This window comes from Diplotaxodon limnothrissa, linkage group LG15 (genome assembly GCF_057381915.1).
Source record: "Diplotaxodon limnothrissa isolate DT_005_m linkage group LG15, D_limnothrissa_male_GT1.1, whole genome shotgun sequence".
Taxonomy (NCBI): domain Eukaryota; kingdom Metazoa; phylum Chordata; class Actinopteri; order Cichliformes; family Cichlidae; genus Diplotaxodon; species Diplotaxodon limnothrissa.
In genome coordinates this window covers 34,439,350-34,457,410 of record NC_140610.1, presented here as the reverse complement: position 1 = coordinate 34,457,410, position 18,061 = coordinate 34,439,350, and the positions used below count along the sequence as shown (strand labels likewise).

The 18,061-nt window shown below is 42.7% G+C and overlaps 3 protein-coding genes across 3 annotated transcripts; 2 read left to right on the top strand and 1 right to left on the bottom strand.

The window, feature by feature from the left end:
* Positions 1-375: 375 nt before the first annotated feature.
* On the top strand, positions 376-6,720 carry ddx51 (DEAD (Asp-Glu-Ala-Asp) box polypeptide 51). Its single transcript, XM_085372502.1, has 16 exons — positions 376-500; positions 1,694-1,989; positions 2,441-2,520; positions 2,593-2,743; positions 2,943-3,088; positions 3,386-3,457; positions 3,538-3,644; positions 3,772-3,880; positions 3,967-4,106; positions 4,632-4,821; positions 4,908-5,023; positions 5,091-5,207; positions 5,576-5,677; positions 5,754-5,817; positions 5,897-6,031; positions 6,110-6,720. Exons 1-16 carry the CDS (start codon positions 478-480, stop codon positions 6,125-6,127), a joined length of 1,866 nt encoding a protein of 621 aa, XP_085228628.1. The 5' UTR covers positions 376-477; the 3' UTR covers positions 6,128-6,720.
* A 385-nt stretch (positions 6,721-7,105) lies between these two features.
* Positions 7,106-10,040, bottom strand: smim8 (small integral membrane protein 8). Its single transcript, XM_085372865.1, has 2 exons — positions 9,778-10,040; positions 7,106-7,366 (listed from the first exon to the last, which is right to left on the bottom strand). The coding sequence occupies exons 1-2, from the start codon at positions 9,904-9,906 to the stop codon at positions 7,208-7,210; spliced, it is 288 nt and encodes a 95-aa protein (XP_085228991.1). The 5' UTR covers positions 9,907-10,040; the 3' UTR covers positions 7,106-7,207.
* Positions 10,041-14,111: 4,071 nt separating this feature from the next.
* On the top strand, positions 14,112-14,900 carry gjb7 (gap junction protein beta 7). Its single transcript, XM_085371839.1, has one exon. It carries the CDS (start codon positions 14,112-14,114, stop codon positions 14,898-14,900), a length of 789 nt encoding a protein of 262 aa, XP_085227965.1.
* Positions 14,901-18,061: the final 3,161 nt, after the last annotated feature.

Genomic DNA, 18,061 nt, shown 5'->3' with positions numbered 1-18,061 from the left:
GGTCTATCTCCAAAAACAACACAAAATGCGAGCAGGAAGACCAACGCGCTTTTCTCAGTTTGAATTTTTGCTCCTGACGTTTGATTGGCCAACATCTCCGCGTGGACTGGACCATTTGTGTTTGTGAAACGAGGACGATAAATGATCGGCTTAGGTTTTGGTTAATGCTGTGCTTCTACAAATCCATCTTAACTGAGAGTTTGAGGTGATGGATCTGAATATGACACTCAATGAGACTAAAGTAGTCTAGTTTTAGAGACTGAACATAAAACCAACATTGACGTGCCCGACTGACGACAAACATGTGCGCCCGGCCTTGGTGGCGTCATCAAATTGCACCTTGTGCAGAACCACGCGAGAGAGTGGAGGTGTTTTGGGTTCGGTGTTTTGGGTTCGGTGTTTTGGGTTCGGTGTTTGTCACGTTTGGAAACCCTTGGATGGGAGATCTGATAAAGTTCGCGTTGTTCTGCTGCTAACATGTCTCTGTTTCTCGTGAATAGGTAGGTTTGCTTTGCCAGTTTCAGATCTTATATTTCATTTACAAAGTTTTTATCCAGATGTGTGCCACTTTACGGACATATCCAGATAGATGTGAACATTGTCACAGCCCACTTTATAACTCTGTCTCGCTTTGATGGAGTAAATAAAACTGGCCTGTGGAAGCTTTCGGTGTTCCAGATTTAACCGGTGTCGCCAAATAACTAGTGACGGTCAAACACATGTGTGGCAGACTTGCATTTAAGGAATGCAAGTCTGCCACACATGCATTTAAGCCAGCAAATAAACACTGAGTATTTCATCTGTGACATTTGTGAGGTTACCTGAAACACACTCCGTCAGTCTTATTGCTCTTGAACAATAAAATATTAAAAACTGTCTCGAGTTTACCTGGTGATATTCCCATGCACGAGGCAGCCGCGTCTTGCACATAAACCTTTAAATTTAATTAAATGTTATTGCGTGTTTACTTTCAGTCTACACCTGTAAGAAGTGCCAAATGATATACACAAAGTTCCAGAAATCCCCACTCCTATTGTTCATGATGAGTTTAATGTTGTTTTCCATAACAAAGAAATACGTCTTGAACAAATATTACACATTAATATTAGACTAGTGTTGTAACATCACATCCCGTTAGCATAGTCTGCCTCTGTCGTTTCTCTGGAAATGAATTCAGTTTGAAAATCATCTGTAATGATGACGTAGTGAGTTTGGATATCATATATGTTTAACTGTAGTCATCTGGGACAATCGTGTACTGTTTAAGGTAACTTCACAAACGTAATAGATGAAGTATTCAGTGCTTATTAGTAGGTTTGTTAGTATCGGCTCCTTAAAAGTCTACCAGTTAATCTGGAACACCGGTGTCCTGTCATATATCAGGTGTTCCAGTGCTGAATGGTCACATTAAGTACGCTGAGCTCAGACTGCTTTGAACCCGGACCCTATAACGTGATGCAGAGAGAAAATCCCTAGAATGGTCATCCCGGATCTCCAGGATGCTGACCATACGAACAATGCAGGAAGATGACAGTAGCTGTTCTTTCTGTTGCTGCGTTCCTCTGTTTGCTGCATTTCTTTAGCTTTGCATAATGTTCTTGTTGGGGGGGGAGCTTTAATAACTTGAATGTTGCCTGTTTCTAAACTGACCAAAAATTGTCAACCTGTGACTGTGGATGTGTGTTACTCTCAGGTATCTGGGAGAGGAGGAAGATGGGAGTGTGTCAAAAGAGACTCTGTCAAAGGCATTACTGGCTAAACTGCAGAAGAAGGCTAAAGAAAAGCAGAAACGCCATTCAGCTAAGCAGAGAGAACCCCTCCATGAACACCCAGCAGAGCAGGTGGATGCCCAAAAGAAAAGAAAGGCTGACGTAGATGGTGGACTAGAGCCTCAGCAGCACAAGAAGAGGCACTCAGAAACAGTAGCTTCATGCAGTGTGGAGCCTGTTGAACAGACAAATATACAACACCAGGAGGAGATCCAGTCAGGTGGTTCTTTTAATTATCAATGCTCACATGTGATGTAGGTATGAAGACATTGAGTTAATCTTTCATTCTGCCTGTCTAAGAGCCTGGGGGTATTATCAGCTTATCACACATTTGGTACATATGCTGTAAAATACACTATATTACCAAAAATATAAAGACAGACAAGGGACTGCTTTTGGCTATATGGTATATATCCTGCTTTTTATTTCCTGGTCAAAAATAACGTGTTGCTATGCTGTGCAACACGTGTTTGGAGCGCCACAAACGCGACAGCCGGCTGGTCGGAGCAGAGATGGGCAGTGTGCAGACAAGTAATCCACGACTTTTGACAATAGACTTTTTCTGTGACGATCAAGCCAGTAAAAAGTTGCGCAAGGATAAAAAGAACCTAGTTCATGCTGTAGTCTCTGTAGATGGTCGGTATGCTTACATCTAAATGTCTGGGTTGCAGATATTTCGCCTGAATCTACCACAGACACTCTGCCTGGGTTCACACTCATAGGAGGATTTGAGAGCAAACCTGTCCCAAAGGTAAAGAGAAGCACGATTACTCGCAGCGCCACAGGGCTTTTTACTTACCCTCACACTGCATTCGTTTCACAGGTCGACAGAGTTCTGCCCCAGTGGCTTGCTGAGCCTCACGTCATTCACACAGACATTAAAAACAACCTAATCTCCATCTCTGATGTCCCAGGGCTATGTGCTCAGCTCCTGAAAAACCTGCACAGTAATGGAATCCAGCACTTCTTTCCAGGTGAGGCTAGTAAATGTGTCTACTGTGCAGCCACGTTAGAGCACAGCCTTTGATTCAAATGGAGCCGTGCCAAGGAGGCTCTTTGTACAGTAGTTTGCAGTATTACTGAAAATTGTCTTGACTTCCACAGGTCTCCACAACCATGTGTCAGCTCTCACTCATACACACACTTAACCTGAGACTAAATGTTCCTCCACAGTGCAGGCAGAGGTGATCCCAGCCATCCTGGAGAGCGCCCAGCAGGGCCTGCTGATTGGGCGAGGGGGCTATAAGCCCAGAGACATCTGTGTGTCTGCACCAACAGGCAGCGGCAAGACTCTGTCATTTGTCATCCCCATCATACAGGTGAGAGCCATGTCTTTGCTGCACCTGTAGCTCAGGTGGTAGAGGAGGTTACTTACTAACCGGTGGTTAGTAGGTGGTGGTTTGATCCCAGTCTGCTCCAGTCTGTATCCTTGGAAACCCACCCCATCGATGCATCCGTCAGAGTATGAATGTGTCTGAATGTTAGATCGGAAACACTTAGAAACAGCACTTGGGTGAATGTACAAGTTGTGTAAATAAGAACCGGTCCATTTACCATTTACTTTGTCTGCCGCCTGTTTGGAGTACACAGACAGTGAGGGTGTTTTCTGTGATCAGGTGCTGATGGACAGGGTGGTGTGTGAAGTCCGGGCTCTAGCCGTGTTGCCGACCAAAGAGCTCGCCCAGCAGGTGAGACCCTTTTCAAGCTGTTTGCGTCCCAGCAGTGCTCCACAGAGCCCGAAACTCAGCTCACATTGTCTCCTGTGCAGGTTCACAGGGTGTTTGCATCGTATGCCGAGGGAACCACGCTCAAAGTGGTGATGCTGGCAGGTCAGAAGTCCTTTGCTGCAGAACAGGCATCACTGTCAGAACACAGGTGAGAAATCGAGCTGGCTCTAACAAAGCTTCACAGAAACGCAGCGGCACATCTCCTGTCAGAGTCCTCGGTGCACATGTGCAGTGGGGAAAAGGCTGAGCTCAGCATCTATGTCATGTCCGTGCAGGTGGAACATGAGGCGTAGTCTAGCAGACATTGTTGTGGCCACTCCAGGACGACTCATTGACCACATGACCAAGAATTCAGGCTTATGTTTGGAACATCTGCGGTTTCTGGTGAGTGCTGTTGAAATCTGTCGAGCTGCAGTAGTGAGTTCACTCATCAGTGTGTGTCACACAGTGTGTGTCTGCTACTTGCTCAGGTGATCGATGAGGCGGACAGGATGATCGACAGCATGCACCAGTCCTGGCTCAGTCAGGTGATGGGAGCAGTGTACCGATCCAGAGCTGAACCCGGGTCAGTGTTCAGAAGGACAGAAGCAGCGTGCATCACATCAGCCAGGTGTGTGTGTGTTATCTACTGTGGGGTGATTGAGATGATGTCAGTCTCATTCTTGGCCACAAACTCAGGCCAGCAGAATGGTAAATGGTAAATGGCCTGCATTTGTATAGCGCTTTTCTAGTCCATAGGACCCCAAAGCGCTTTACACTACATTCAGTCATTCACCCATTCACACACACATTCACACACTGGCGATGGCAAGCTACATTGTAGCCACAGCTGCCCTGGGGCGCACTGACAGAGGCGAAGAAAAGCTTAAAGGTTACAGTTAAGTAATAAAAAGACAGCTGGGAAGGTTTTCATAGTGTTATGTTAATGTTTTTGTGGGATTTTAAGGTCTCTTGTGTTGATACAGTTTGTCAAAATGAGAAATTAACTGAAAAGAATGATGCAGAAGTTTTTAAATAAAAAAGAGTCAGTGTGCTCACCAGACACGGTGGTGTCAACCATAACAGAAGAACTCCAATTCTGCAGCCAGGACTTAGGTTCCAGGTCGGTGCTCAGCTGACCGCCTTGTCCTTGTAGTCTGTCTCCACCTCAGACGCCACTGCAGAAGCTGCTGTTCTCCGCCACGCTCACACAGAACCCAGAGAAACTGCAGCAGCTGGGCCTTCACCAGCCCCGACTCTTCAGCTCCACCTACGGCCACGCCGACAGCGCTGCAGCCTCGCCAACCCATGGGCATGACCGCTTCAACTTCCCCCAGGGTTTGACGGTGAGGGCTGCCCTTTTGACCTTTAGCAGGGAGTGGAACTAAACCAGAATTTGATTTGTACAGACTGATGTGGCTTTGTGTTTTAGGAGTACTATGTTCCCTGCACCATGAGCAGTAAGCCACTCCTACTCCTCCACTTCATCCTGCGCATGAAGCTCCACCCAGTCCTCTGTTTCACCAATTCCAGAGAGACTGCGCACAGGTAGGAGAGCTCCTGAAATCACATGACTGAAGGCTTCTTGTGCTGATTCCACCTCCCTCCTCCTCAGGCTTCACCTGCTGCTGCAGCTCTTTGGTGGAGTCCAGGCTGCCGAGTTCTCCTCTCAACTCTCCCCAGGTGACAGGAAGAAGACCCTGAAGGAATTTGAACAGGGAAAGATCCAACTGTAAGTCTGTGTCTGTGTGTGTGAGCTTGTATTCATATCTTTGTGGGGACCAAAATGCAGGTCCTAAAAAGTTTGGCCCTCAAAGAAATTTTTCAGACTCAGAATGTGGTTTTAAGTGTGCCAGTGGGCAGGAAGCATATGATATAGTAGTCCTTCCTGGTGGCAAGCGTTGCTCACAAAGCTGGCAAGATCACACTCAGTTAGCCTAATGTGCGTGCCTTTGGGCCACGTCATGAAGAACATCCAGGCTCCATGCAGAAAGGAACTGCTGACCAGGCGCATATTTCTAAATTGGCTTTGAGATCTGTGCTCACTGACCAAGTCCATGTTAAGATGTGATATATCACATTTAAACTGTCTTTTGGAAGGTTGATCAGCACAGACGCGGTGGCCAGAGGCATCGACATCAGCGGGGTCAAATGTGTGGTTAACTATGATGCACCGCAGTACATCAGAACATACATTCACAGGTGAGGCCCATCAGACCGTGAGTAATGCTTCGCTGTTGCCCTCATTGACGTGCTCTGACCCTGTGTCTGTCCTCAGAGTTGGAAGAACAGCGAGAGCGGGGAAAACAGGCCTGGCCTTTACCTTTCTGCTCAGAGTGCAGGTACATAACGTTCTTTGAGATGATGAGATGAAAGTAGCAAAGGTGCGGGTTGTTTCATGGTGTTTGTGGCTGCACACAGGAGAAAAACTTCCTGCAGATGGTGGTGAAAGCAGGAAGCCCTGGGATTCAGAAGCAGGTGGTTAAACCGGAGAACCTGAGGAGCATGGAAGGCCAATATGAAAAGGCACTGCAGAAGCTGGCTGATGTCATCAAGGTGCTACCTCAACCAATTTGTTAAACGTTAAAATGCACAAAGAGACGCTGTTTTAATTGTACCTTTGTTTGCCCACAGGAGGAGAGAGCCAGCTGATGTCTGGCCATGATGCTGGCTTCACACACGTCAGGACTTTTACTGCGGCGCATTTCATCCACAGAATGACATCACATCTCGCTGTCTCATGAGCACTCTTCATGTTTGAGCCATGTAGTCTTCTGGAAATCCATAAACACATGCTGACTTTGAAGAGAAGCAGGAATTATAAGGCGATAAAACATGCACCATTTCAAGAGTTTGCCAAGAGAACTGAAAGACGTGGCTTGTTAGTCTGCTGTATATCAGACCACACCTGGAAAAAAACCTTCAGAAATCTGAGCAGGAGGATGGATCAGGGTGCTGTTCTCAGCGTTTGCAGTTTACCAACATGTGACACTGTTCTACCAAAAGAGCTGCTTCAATTACATGCATCGTAGGTCAAAGCTGGCTGGGAGCTGCTAATATATTCTTCAATTATAATCTTGTCGATTTACTGGCAGACCCACAAATCTTATCCTCATAACATCCACGTGCACTGGTAGATGGCACTGTGTGCATTGGAACACATTAAATGTAGAAAAGTGCCATTATACTTCCTGTAAAGGTTGATCTTATTTAGTTTCAATGTGGCTGAAATTCTCTCTTAATGCCTTTCAAGCTCAGTGCTCTTTCACGGAATATAAATATGAGCTCGAGCTCTCTTTGCTCTTTTTATACAAATCAATGGATTTAAATGCCCCTTTTCACAAGTATAATATACTAATAAAAGGGAAACGGCTGAAATTCAGAAGTGTCATTTGTAATTTGGGGTATTTATCCAGTTTTTCCATAATGTTCAATAAAACGAAATGATTCATGTGATGTGTTTGCTATCTATACAATATATTGTTGTAGCACATGGTAATGCATTAAACCTGCAGTCTTTCTAATGGCCACCAGGGGGCAATTAGATGTGGTTGCAAACAAATATTTGAGGCAATGAGGAAATGCATATATATGCACAGACTGGACAAAGACTAGCAGATGTATGTATAACACACTTTAATGTACACACACACACACACACAGGTGTCCTTGTTTGAGTCCAGTAAATGCGATGTCCCCACACAGACACACTCAGTGATGAAGGCTGTGCTATCAGTCCCACTTGGATGATTTCCTCCTCGTGGTTCTCTCTCCTTCGCTGTCGATGGCCTCATACAGCTGCTGGTCATTTTCCTTCATTGCGTGCAGGTAGCCCAAGTAGCCCACACATAGCGTGATGCTCAGCAGTCCAAAGGCCATCACAGGTTTATTCTGCAAAGTGAAATAGAGATGTTACTGAGCGCGCTCCAGTCCATGCTTTGTGTGAGGGCTGAAGTTCATACTGCTGGTAGAGAAACAACAGGAGAAACCTTTATTACAGTAGTCTAGTACTGCAATTGTTGGTATCGATACCTTGAAAATACTGGGCCAATACTGCTGATACCAGTACCAATACTTTATACTATGAAGAGAGCTTCTGTAAGGGAGAGTAGTGTCATGGTTTAAGAGATGGATTAGGACTCAACTTTATTGTCATTACACATGTATAAACACAGGGTAACGAGTGAGCAAAGAGCAGATTATATACAGATAATCTGTACATTACTATACAGAGAGCAAATATACAGATGTACTATAAACAAATATACTTTAATCATAGTCAATTTGTCAAATTCTCAACACATTTTAAAATTGTATTGAAACTGGGTTTAATGGCTACTTGGACTCTGAATGTGCCTGTCAACAAAAAAAAATCTTAGGACATTTTTCGCAGTGGATGTTTGAGGGGTTTTTTATGAACAAAAACAAAATTGTGTATTTAAAACTAATCAGAGGCTCCAAACTGAGCTTAAATAATAGAAACAAAGCATCGATCCACAACTCCAGCCTCTCTCACCACCAAGCCCCCCCCCCCCGCAGTGCAGCAGGCCGGACACAGTCCGTGTCACTTAGAGGAGAAGAGCTAGTTCACATTCCAAGGTAATTACTAGTGATGTGCGATACCACTGATTTTCTTTCCGATCCGATACCAAGTAATATTCAGGGTGGTATCGGCGATACTGATCCGATACCGATACTTTGTACAAAAACTTATTTTATTTATTGTATCTCAAATTATAGCATCATAATGATTCCAGGACAACAGATTATTTGTTCTTATCACTTAATAATGCAGGGTTCATCATATAGAAATAAAAAAAATGAAGTTGTGCTATTTGAACAGCTTGCCTGCCTGGAGGACTAAAGGACTCCGTGAGAGACGTCTGTCTCGCCCTAGCAGCACCTGTCTCTCTCCTCCTCTTCAGTTCACCTCAACATACGCTCGTCATATTCTGTGATATGATTTACTCTGAGGTGTTTGACAAGGTTAGTGATGTTGCCACAACCATACATGCCAACCCTCCCGATTTTTCCGAGAGAATACCGAATTTCAGTGCCCTCCCGAAAATCTCCCGGAGCCACCATTCTCCCGAATTTCGCCCGATTTTCTAAGACAACAAAATTGAAAAATCATATTGCAGAATTCATAGCGTGGCCCAGCCAATTCCAGTTTCCAACAATGGCAGCAGCAACTTAGTTTTAATATTGCTCTTATTTCTCTTTTTGGGTCGCAAAAAAACTTTTAACATATTTTCAGGTGAGAATGTAGCTGTGTAAACTTCAAATATCTGAGCCGACCGACACATCGTCTTCAAACCCCCGCGGTCTTTCGCTACTCGGGTTAAACATGATATATAAGTCACTTTGATAACTTAAAAATGTTATTGTTTGGCTTTTTCAGTGTTTTATTTGTTCGTGAGTAAATCGGTTTGGCTGAGATTAAAGTTATTAGATTTGATTAAATTAAATTTGACTTTATTAATCCTTCGGAAGGGTTCCTCCGGGGTTTTCACACAGCTGAATAAACGTCAAACAGAAAATGGTTAAACAGAAGTGTGAGACGGTCGAGAGTTTACGTCAGTGCCCGGTTATATTTTAGAGAGCAAGGAGCAGACAGCAGTTTCACTCCACCGAGGGAGCTCGTGACGTACTACCCGGCTTTCTTTAGACCGCGAAGGCCGGGTCCTCAGGTGGAAGCAGCCTCTGAATTTGGACACCCCTGCTGTTTCCGGGCCGGCCAATAATAACGGTGACATTTAACGTATTTTATCCGATAAATAAACCCTGTAAAATGTATTCCCCCCCCCAAACGCCCTTTTGAATGTCTCCCTAGTATGGCCACAACACCTCACTCTAGGAGCACTTTTTTTTGCCACATGTATTGCAAACCACGTCTCAGCTGTGTGTGGAGGTAAAATACGTCCGCACATGACTTCAATTACGCTCAGCCATTGTTGTGAGTGCGCACGCCAAGGGGCTGCGAGACATTTATACAGCCGTATTTCGCACATGACTATGAAAGGCGGAAGAGGAAGTAGTTCCTTTGAATGTAGACAATCCGAATGTTATAGTTTCTTTCCACTGTGTTCCTGTTAATGATAAACTACAAATTTACTCTAAATTACTAAAATATCGATATTTTAATGTGAGAATCGATTCTAGAACATAAATGATTGGTATCGGAGGAATCGATATTTCAGGATCGATCCGCACATCACTAGTAATAACAACTCATTGGCCTGCAGCTCTCTCTCTCTCTCTCTGTGTGTGTGTGTGTGTGTGTGTGTGTGTGTGTGTCTCACGGGCTTAATGAAGAGCTCGGGGTTCACGGCCCGGAACAGCGTGGTGGTCTGTACGCTCCTCAGCCCAGGTGTCCTGAACCCTTTTTCACCGTGACTCTCCACCCCTGCTCCAGCCTCTTTGTCCGCCATGACCTACACTTCTACACACACAAAAACAGAGTACAGTACACTTAAACCACCTAAGCTAGCTAACTAAGCGCAGCCATATTGAAAGTCAAAGACAGCCAGGAAAACAAGTGTAGCGCTTTTCCAATCACAGCGCTCTCTGTGGGTGTGAGCGGGAAAAACATGTGCAGGACGCATTCAGGAAACAGAGACTGAAAGGGAGGCTCTGATGTTTAATGCTCAACCTTGTGGACATATGTTTCTTGAGTGCGTTCTTTAGTGTATTTGTGTTTATGCTGATGTTCATAAATAAAGTCCAGGCAAAAAAAAAAAAAACACGTGACCGGAAGTATCTGTGTGGCTGTCATAATAAGAGTTGTATTTACACAAATGAAAACTGCAAACTTGTAATTCAAAATTTACTATATTTTAACTACTTGTATACAGAGATGGGCAGTAACGCGTTACTGTAATCTGATTAATTTTTTCAAGTAACTTGACCAACACTGCTTGTATGCAGCCTCCTGCTGCGAAACTCGCACTTATAAGCGAAGGAGGATGGGGCGGAAGGAACAGGAGTGGAGATTAGCCAATCAGAAAGCAGGACACCCCGCTGTCTGCCATTCACAACCACAGAGCAGAGCGAGTCACGGACAGTTTCCTTCAAAGCCCGTACTCGCTGGAGAAAGGAGAGAGACTTTGGGAAAGATGGGATCGTTATATGTTAAAAGACTAGAAACTGATACCTGTGTGATGCAGAGGAGTAGTCGTGATTTTGTTTGAATGCAACATACACCTGTGTAATATGTAATATGTGTAAGTAAAACAAGGCGATGTGTAGTTTGGAATATGTGAACATATGTGAATGTGTTGGTTTCCCTTGCCCTCTTTAGTTCTGTATGTAAAATAAGATGAAAATCAATAAAGAGAAAGTATTTTTAAAAAAAGCTCATACTCATTAATTTCAAGTCAGATCAGTCACTCGTTATTTATGTTACAGAAACGCAGAGGTGTGAGACCAGGCGGAAGGCTTTTTGTTTTGTTTTATAAATTCAAATAATTTTCATTTTTGTCTCAAGATAATATTGATACGTGTAAGCATTTGCATGAGCTGTTTCTTTTGTTAATTATATATTTTAAAATACTTTAAAAAAATATCAAAATTTAGGCTTGTGTTTCTGAATCCATGAAGAACAGATTCTTTCCAGAGATATGTGGGCCTCATAGGACTACCACCACAAACATATGATTTAAGAGAGGCCTTCTTGAATGTTACACTGAGGGCCAGATTAGGCTGTTCTTTATGTTCTTTACTTTGTTATGCCATGGGCAAAATACTATCAATATATTTTGAATGAACTCAAAGCATGATGATGTTACATGCCATATATACAGTAATATATACAAAACTGCTGTGTCATATTGAGTAAGCTGTTTATTTATTATTAATTCTGCCATATAACTTTTTGGTAAATGGCATAATTTCTTACACGCGTCTTCAGCCTGCACTGCATTTTCTCAAAAACAAGGCAGCTAAATATGCGACTGGACATAGTGTCTGAAGTTCCTCTAAAACATTTCCAAGGACACTTTCACGGAAATTACATAACACCAAAGACTGCAGACAGCATAACTGAGTTTTACTGTCGCTGAGGTTACATAGTGACAAAAACATTTTTTATATACTGGCTTCACATTATAGGTGGAACACCTGTACCTGTATCTAATTTGTGTAATATACTGGGATATTTATAATTAGAGCTGTTTGTTATATTTTGTAACTTTTGAATATATTGCATTATTTAATTTAGAGTTAGTTACTGTCTTGGAGCAACTGCGACCACATCATTTACTCTGGTATTAACAAAGTATTCTGATCTCAAGATATTTATTCTACGCCACATCTTCTAAGGGATTTCTACCCAGAAAAAAGTATAACAAAAAGAATATTATGAAGTTTAGTAATTCAGAAAAATTATTAATTTATTGATTTAATTACCTTTTTAAAAGTAGTAGAGTAATAATGTAGTATTCAGTAGTATTGAAGTAAGGATGACACACCAACATGTCTTGTTTACTGTGATTATTAATCATTTACATCTACATTTGTTAGAGCACTAAAGGACGAGAACAGCTACGATACATCCTGTCGCCTGTGATCCTAGTGGTAAAGGAAGTACTAAAGACATAAAGACCTTAATGTTGTTCACTTAATTCAACATTATTATTCCCTGAGCTCAGGTTATTGTAACATCTGCAACTGACCAACACAAAAGTCACCCAAAGTTCAAGCTCACAGCTGTAGAAAACATTCATACGTGACAAGGTGCTGACTGCTGGCATGCAGTTGAGTCACTGGTTAGGTTTTGGGTGCCCAAGTATAGTGGGGGCTAACGATACTCTCACTCAACTAGTCATGGCAGATGGCTGCCTTTGCCTGACCCTCACTTGGCAACAGTGGGAAGGGAAATCTTTACCACTGCACTTGCCTTTGAACAAGCCTCAGAAATTATCTGATAGTTGGAGTTTCTTTGTATAATTCTGGGTTATTGTAGACTCTTTACCTTACAATATAAATCACTTTGAGGCAACTGTTGTTGTGATTTTGTGCTATATGAATAAACTTAAATGAAAATGAGGCATGAAAATGGCAGCTTGAAGACTCAGGCCTTAGGTTTGATGTATGATTAATTTATCAGCAGGTAAGGAGATCGCATTCTCATCAAAGTTGCATGTTTCCATCCTGCCAGATAGAAGAGGATAGAAAGATAACACAGCTGAAACGGTGCATGTTTCCCCCCCACAATGAGCTTGAACAGGCAGCATATATTTACATTAGACAGCTCCATGGTGATGGTGTCTATCTCTGCACAAACACAGACACTCACAGGTAGGAAAACAAAACAAAAAGTGTGTGATCCAGCCAGCCACAGGCTGCTGTTATGTCTTCCTGGAAAGGTGTGGCACTGAGCTCTTACCTGCAAGTAAGCAGTGAAGGACGCGTAGTTGATACTCGACACAATCCGCTACCAGAGAGAAGAACGCCCTCCAGCACCACCGGTAAGCTATCTGCTGTTTCTTTACTGTATGACAGAAATACAACCTCCTCACTGTGTCTGTGGGTGATGTTACTCTCTGTGTTTGGACAGTTATACAATACCATAAGAGTATATCATACGTGACATTTGGGGGCATTCAAAAGGTAAAAAGCTTTTTTGGATCACTACAGAAAAGTGGAAGGACCTTTGAGAATATGTTATTAGACTTTGACAACACTTTAGCAGGTTCGGAAACAAGAAAAAGAAACTTGGTTGTATTTCCACACGTATGTGTATGTATGTGTGTTTGTTGTTTCGTGTTTAAGAATAGAATATTGCATCTGTGACAAAGTGTGATACCAAAAATTGTCAGTTGCAATATATCTTGTAATCCTTCTTTGATGTAGCCTGTATAGAATCTGCCAGTGTCCAAGGCTGGATAACCAGCTGGGGAAAGGGCGTAGGGAAGCTTTGTGCAGTTTTGAATAACTGCAAATTAGTTTCAGTGGATCACAGAGCTACTTTTACTATTATATAAGAATCATGTATCACAAGTAGTTGGGTGAAAATTTTAATATCAATTATAAATATTTGTTTTTACCATAAATTATCTTGTAATTTCCTGTAATTAATCTAGCCCCATACAGATGAGATCAGACCAATTAATCGGTAAAAATCATGTTTTTCTAAGGTGCCTCAGCCTCAGCGCTTCTTTGCAATGATCTTTCATGTGTCTGGAACTGTACAGGAGAGACAACCAGAGGCTCTCTCATTTGATTATTGGATGATGGTAGAGTACTAATATGTTGGTCCAAAATGTCCCCTTGGGGTTCAGTCAGGTTGATGGTGACTTTTGGTCCAAATCAAAGTGCAGTTAGATCCATGGGTACTTTGACAGTTTCTGTAATGTTGCTCTAAAGTTGGTGAATTGATGTGTGGCAAGCTTTACAGTGGATCTTATACTAAATCATGCCTGAAGTACAGACTTTAGCTTAAATAAAAACGATTGCATGAACTATAGCCATTTTTATACATTATGCTTGTCCAAAAACGTATGTATATAATACATATTGCAAAATGAAAAGAAACAAGGAAACTGCATACATAATGCATGTGATTTAAAGTTAAGTTGACATCCTATGACTTTGGTTGTACATGACTACTGGTTTGTTCCCTGACAGGAGATCAAAGATGAACTGGGGTTTTCTAGAGAATGTCCTCAGTGGGGTCAACAAGTACTCCACTGGAATTGGGCGAATCTGGCTCTCTGTGGTCTTCCTCTTCAGGATCTTGGTGTATGTGGCAGCAGCTGAGCAGGTGTGGAAGGACGAGCAGAAGGATTTTGTTTGTAACACACAGCAGCCCGGCTGTGAGAACGCCTGCTTCGACCACTTCTTCCCTATTTCGCAGGTACGTCTCTGGGCTCTGCAGCTCATCATGGTGTCAACCCCTTCACTGCTAGTAGCCCTTCATGTGGGTTACCGGGAGTACCGAGAGGCTAAACACAAGCGAAAACTGTACCAGGACAAGGGGCGCATCGATGGAGGTCTTTTCTGCACCTACACTGTGAGCCTCATCTTCAAGACAGCCTTTGAGGTGGGCTCCCTGCTGGCTTTCTACTTCCTGTATAATGGCTTTGAGGTCCCGATGCTGCTGCAGTGCAGCCAGAGCCCGTGCCCCAACACAGTGGACTGTTTCATTGCCAAAGCCACAGAGAAGAAGATCTTCCTCTACATCATGGGTTGCACTTCCGTACTATGCATTGTTCTGAACTTCACTGAGCTCATGTACATTGTGTGGAAACAGCTTTGGAAATGTTTAACGAGGAAGTATATTCCCATGGAAAAGAAGATGTTCAGCCACAGCCAGCCATCTGTTTCCATTGTCAACAAGTCTGCCTCAAATGAACCCACAGCAAACACAGAGGTGTGTATGACACAGCCAGCAGCTGCTCAGGAAAACCTGCCTGACCAGTCCTAGTGGGCTGGGACACTGCCAACATCTGACACTGAAAGAACCTCAAATGAAACCCAATACAAACACACACACACAGACACACAACACATACATATATATATATAAGCTAGCCAAACGAGGAGATAGAAGTCACTGACATCAACACGAGGAAGCTCCTGACTGTATGATATGTGTAAGGAAGGAGGCTGCGGACTCCAGGATGAGACAACGAACATCCACAAGTACATAAGGAAGATGGCCACGACCAACCGTGTGCTCAATGAATACCTCAGGCAGCAGAAACCCAAGAAAGAGTAGGAACCATCATGGAAAGACAGGCCGCTGCACACAATGTACCACTGGCAGATAGAGGAAGTGGCTGACATCGACAAATCCGACCAGTGGCTGGACAAAGCTGGAATGAAAGAGAGCACAGTAGCACTAATTATGGCAGCATATGAACAAGCTCTAAGTACAAGAGCCATACAGACTCCAGGTGCAGGCTGTACAAAGATGCCCCTGAGACAATCCAGCAAATAACAGCAGGGTGCAAGATGCTAGCAGGCAGGGCATACATGGAACACCATAACCAGGTGGCCGGCATAGTATACAGGAACATCTGTGCCGAGTATGGCCTGGAAGCCCTGAGATCAAATTGGGGGACGCCCCCTCGTGTGGTCGAGAATGGCCGTGCTAAGATCCTGTGGGACTTCCAGATACAGATGGACAAAATGGTGATGGCTAACCAACCGGACATAGTAGTGGTGGACAAGCAGAGGAAGACGGCCGTAGTGATAGAGGTAGCAATACCGAAATACCGCAACATCAGGAAAAAGGAAGCTGGAGAAGTACCAAGGACTCATAGAAGAGCTTGAGAAGATGTGGAGGGTGAAGGTAACAAACCCCAGTCACCACTCACAACACTCAAACACAGTGTGCTTGTCAGTAGCTTTTATTGTTGTTGACTCTTGTTCCAGACAGTTGTGATCGCTTGATGAGCTGCAGCTGGCACAGCCCCTCAAGCCAGCTGCACCACCTCTCCCCTGCTGCTGAGTCAAAGACCACAGCTCTGTCACACCATCCAATCCACACGTGCAAAGAAATCAAAGCACAGATGTCCATACATTATGTATAATAATGAGAAATGACACAGGGAAAAGTATTGAAGATAGGTAAGATAAGTGCAAAAACAGCATGGACAGTCATGACACCAGCTAAAATCTATCAGTAATTAGATTCCCAGATGATTAAACATGCAACTATTTTGCTGGTAATACCTAAAATGAGTAAAGAAAATCAACAGCCTATTTATGCAAGATAATTCATAATTTTATTGGGGGGCTATATTGGTTGGGTCTGATTTTTGGGGGGACATAACCCTCCTAACCCCCTTGGAAATTACACCCCTGGCTGAGAGTTCACAGAAGGGGCCCACTTCAGGATTTTTGAAGACAGTTTGTGTGGAAGAATAGGCCAAAATTAAACCCGAGCAAAGTCTGTAACTAGTTTCTCCATACAGGAGGTGTCTTTAAGCTGTCAAAAGTATTAAATAAATTTCAGTATGAGCGCTCCGAGAGAGTCAAAAAGTGCTATATGACAAACAGTCCATTTACCATGTGTGTCATTTGTTTTTGTTTTTTTTGGATGGGTTTGTTATCGACATCTGGTGAGAATTTCATGTTGATAGCAAGTTTGAAAATATATTCACTGGTGACATGTTTATTACTTAATTTAACTGCTGTATGTATAGATGTGTATAGTGATTGAGAAAGGTAATCTCAAAAGTTGTGACAGGCCTTGAAAAACTACAAACCATGATTACATAGTTTGCAGAATAACCTTTGGAGGCAACATTTTCTATATGAAAATACTGACAAACTCTTTTTTTTTCTTCCCCCAGTTAAGTGAAGTTGACAGGCATTTATATTCTCACAGCCCTCTTAAGATCATTTCAGTCAGGGTTAGGTCTGGACTGTGAAACATTTATTCTTTTCTTTTTCAGCCAGTCTGTTGTAGATTTGCTCCTGTTATTGGAATCACTGTCTGAACACAGTACAGAGAAGCTAACTACACTCTACTCCCAGAGAGGTCAATTACCTTGTTAATAGTGTTACATCCTTATTGCACATGACTCTGGATGCTCCAGAGAATAGAGAGCCTCATATCATAAGTTGGATTCCATGGCGTAACTCTCAAACGTGCACTTTAACCCATAAACCTGACATTAAATGGCATCTCACTAATTTAGAAAATCTTCATTTAGCCTGAAAGAATTGTTTGTTACTCTATTTAAAGTCCTCCGTAAAGATGCTCCCAGGTCTCACAAATAACCAAATGTGACCTCCACCTCTGTTCTTGAAATGTTTTCATAGTGTGAAGATAACATTTTGCATGGTTTAATTAAATACATATACTAGTTCTTGTAGAAAAGGGATATGAGGTGGTACATCCCTATTCTCTTTTGAGGAATTTTGAATGTTCTCCATATACTGACAATGTTGTGGCTGCTGCTATTGTCATGCTAAACTTACGATGCTTTGTCTTTTGTTTTCTTTCTCAATCTGCAAAGCTATGATGTCTGCTGTGGGGGGGGAAAGTCTTTCACATTTCTAAACGGTCCTTCTGTAACTGAACTGATATCAACAAGCACTTTAGATAATATTCCACAGGAACGTCCTTTATTGGTATGTTTGAGAGGATGACTTCAACTGAAACCCCCTGCAGTAATAGTTAACACTGACAGGTTTTGCTTAGCTAGCATAGATAACATTAACAATTTATTCTTTTTCTTTAAATCTGTATGAATAAAATGCTATACTTGTTTATGAACATTTGAAGTGAAATAAAGAATGATTAGAAGACCCTTGAACAAAGTCTGCTGTCTGCTCCTTCTGATTCCCTGCTTTGATGGACAGTTATGAAGTGTGTTCTAAAACAAGGTGGCCATATCATCTATTTTTAAAATTGACCAGTGCACTGGTCACAGTAAAAGTATAGCATTTGAAACACAGGATAAGATGACTTGCACTGAAATAACTTTATGCGCTTAACAATTTGAAAATTGTTCAAATGAAAAGTGACACACTAAATAACTTTCCATTTTAACAATTTTCAAATTGTTAAGCGCAGTTATTTCAGTGTGACCAGTGCAGTACCTACTGCACTGGTCTTTAAATGGGACCAGT

Excerpts from the sequence above, each read along its gene's own strand:
- ddx51 (XM_085372502.1), top strand. The coding sequence starts at position 478 with ATGTCTCTGTTTCTCGTGAATAG. Across the intron at positions 3,645-3,771 it reads GCATCACTGTCAGAACACAG|GTGGAACATGAGGCGTAGTC; the intron begins GTGAGAAATCGA and ends ATGTCCGTGCAG. Across the intron at positions 5,208-5,575 it reads GAACAGGGAAAGATCCAACT|GTTGATCAGCACAGACGCGG; the intron begins GTAAGTCTGTGT and ends GTCTTTTGGAAG.
- smim8 (XM_085372865.1), bottom strand. The coding sequence starts at position 9,906 with ATGGCGGACAAAGAGGCTGGAGCAGGGGTGGAGAGTCACGGTGAAAAA. Across the intron at positions 7,367-9,777 it reads CCGAGCTCTTCATTAAGCCC|AATAAACCTGTGATGGCCTT; the intron begins GTGAGACACACA and ends TTCACTTTGCAG.
- gjb7 (XM_085371839.1), top strand. The coding sequence starts at position 14,112 with ATGAACTGGGGTTTTCTAGAGAATGTCCTCAGTGGGGTCAACAAGTAC.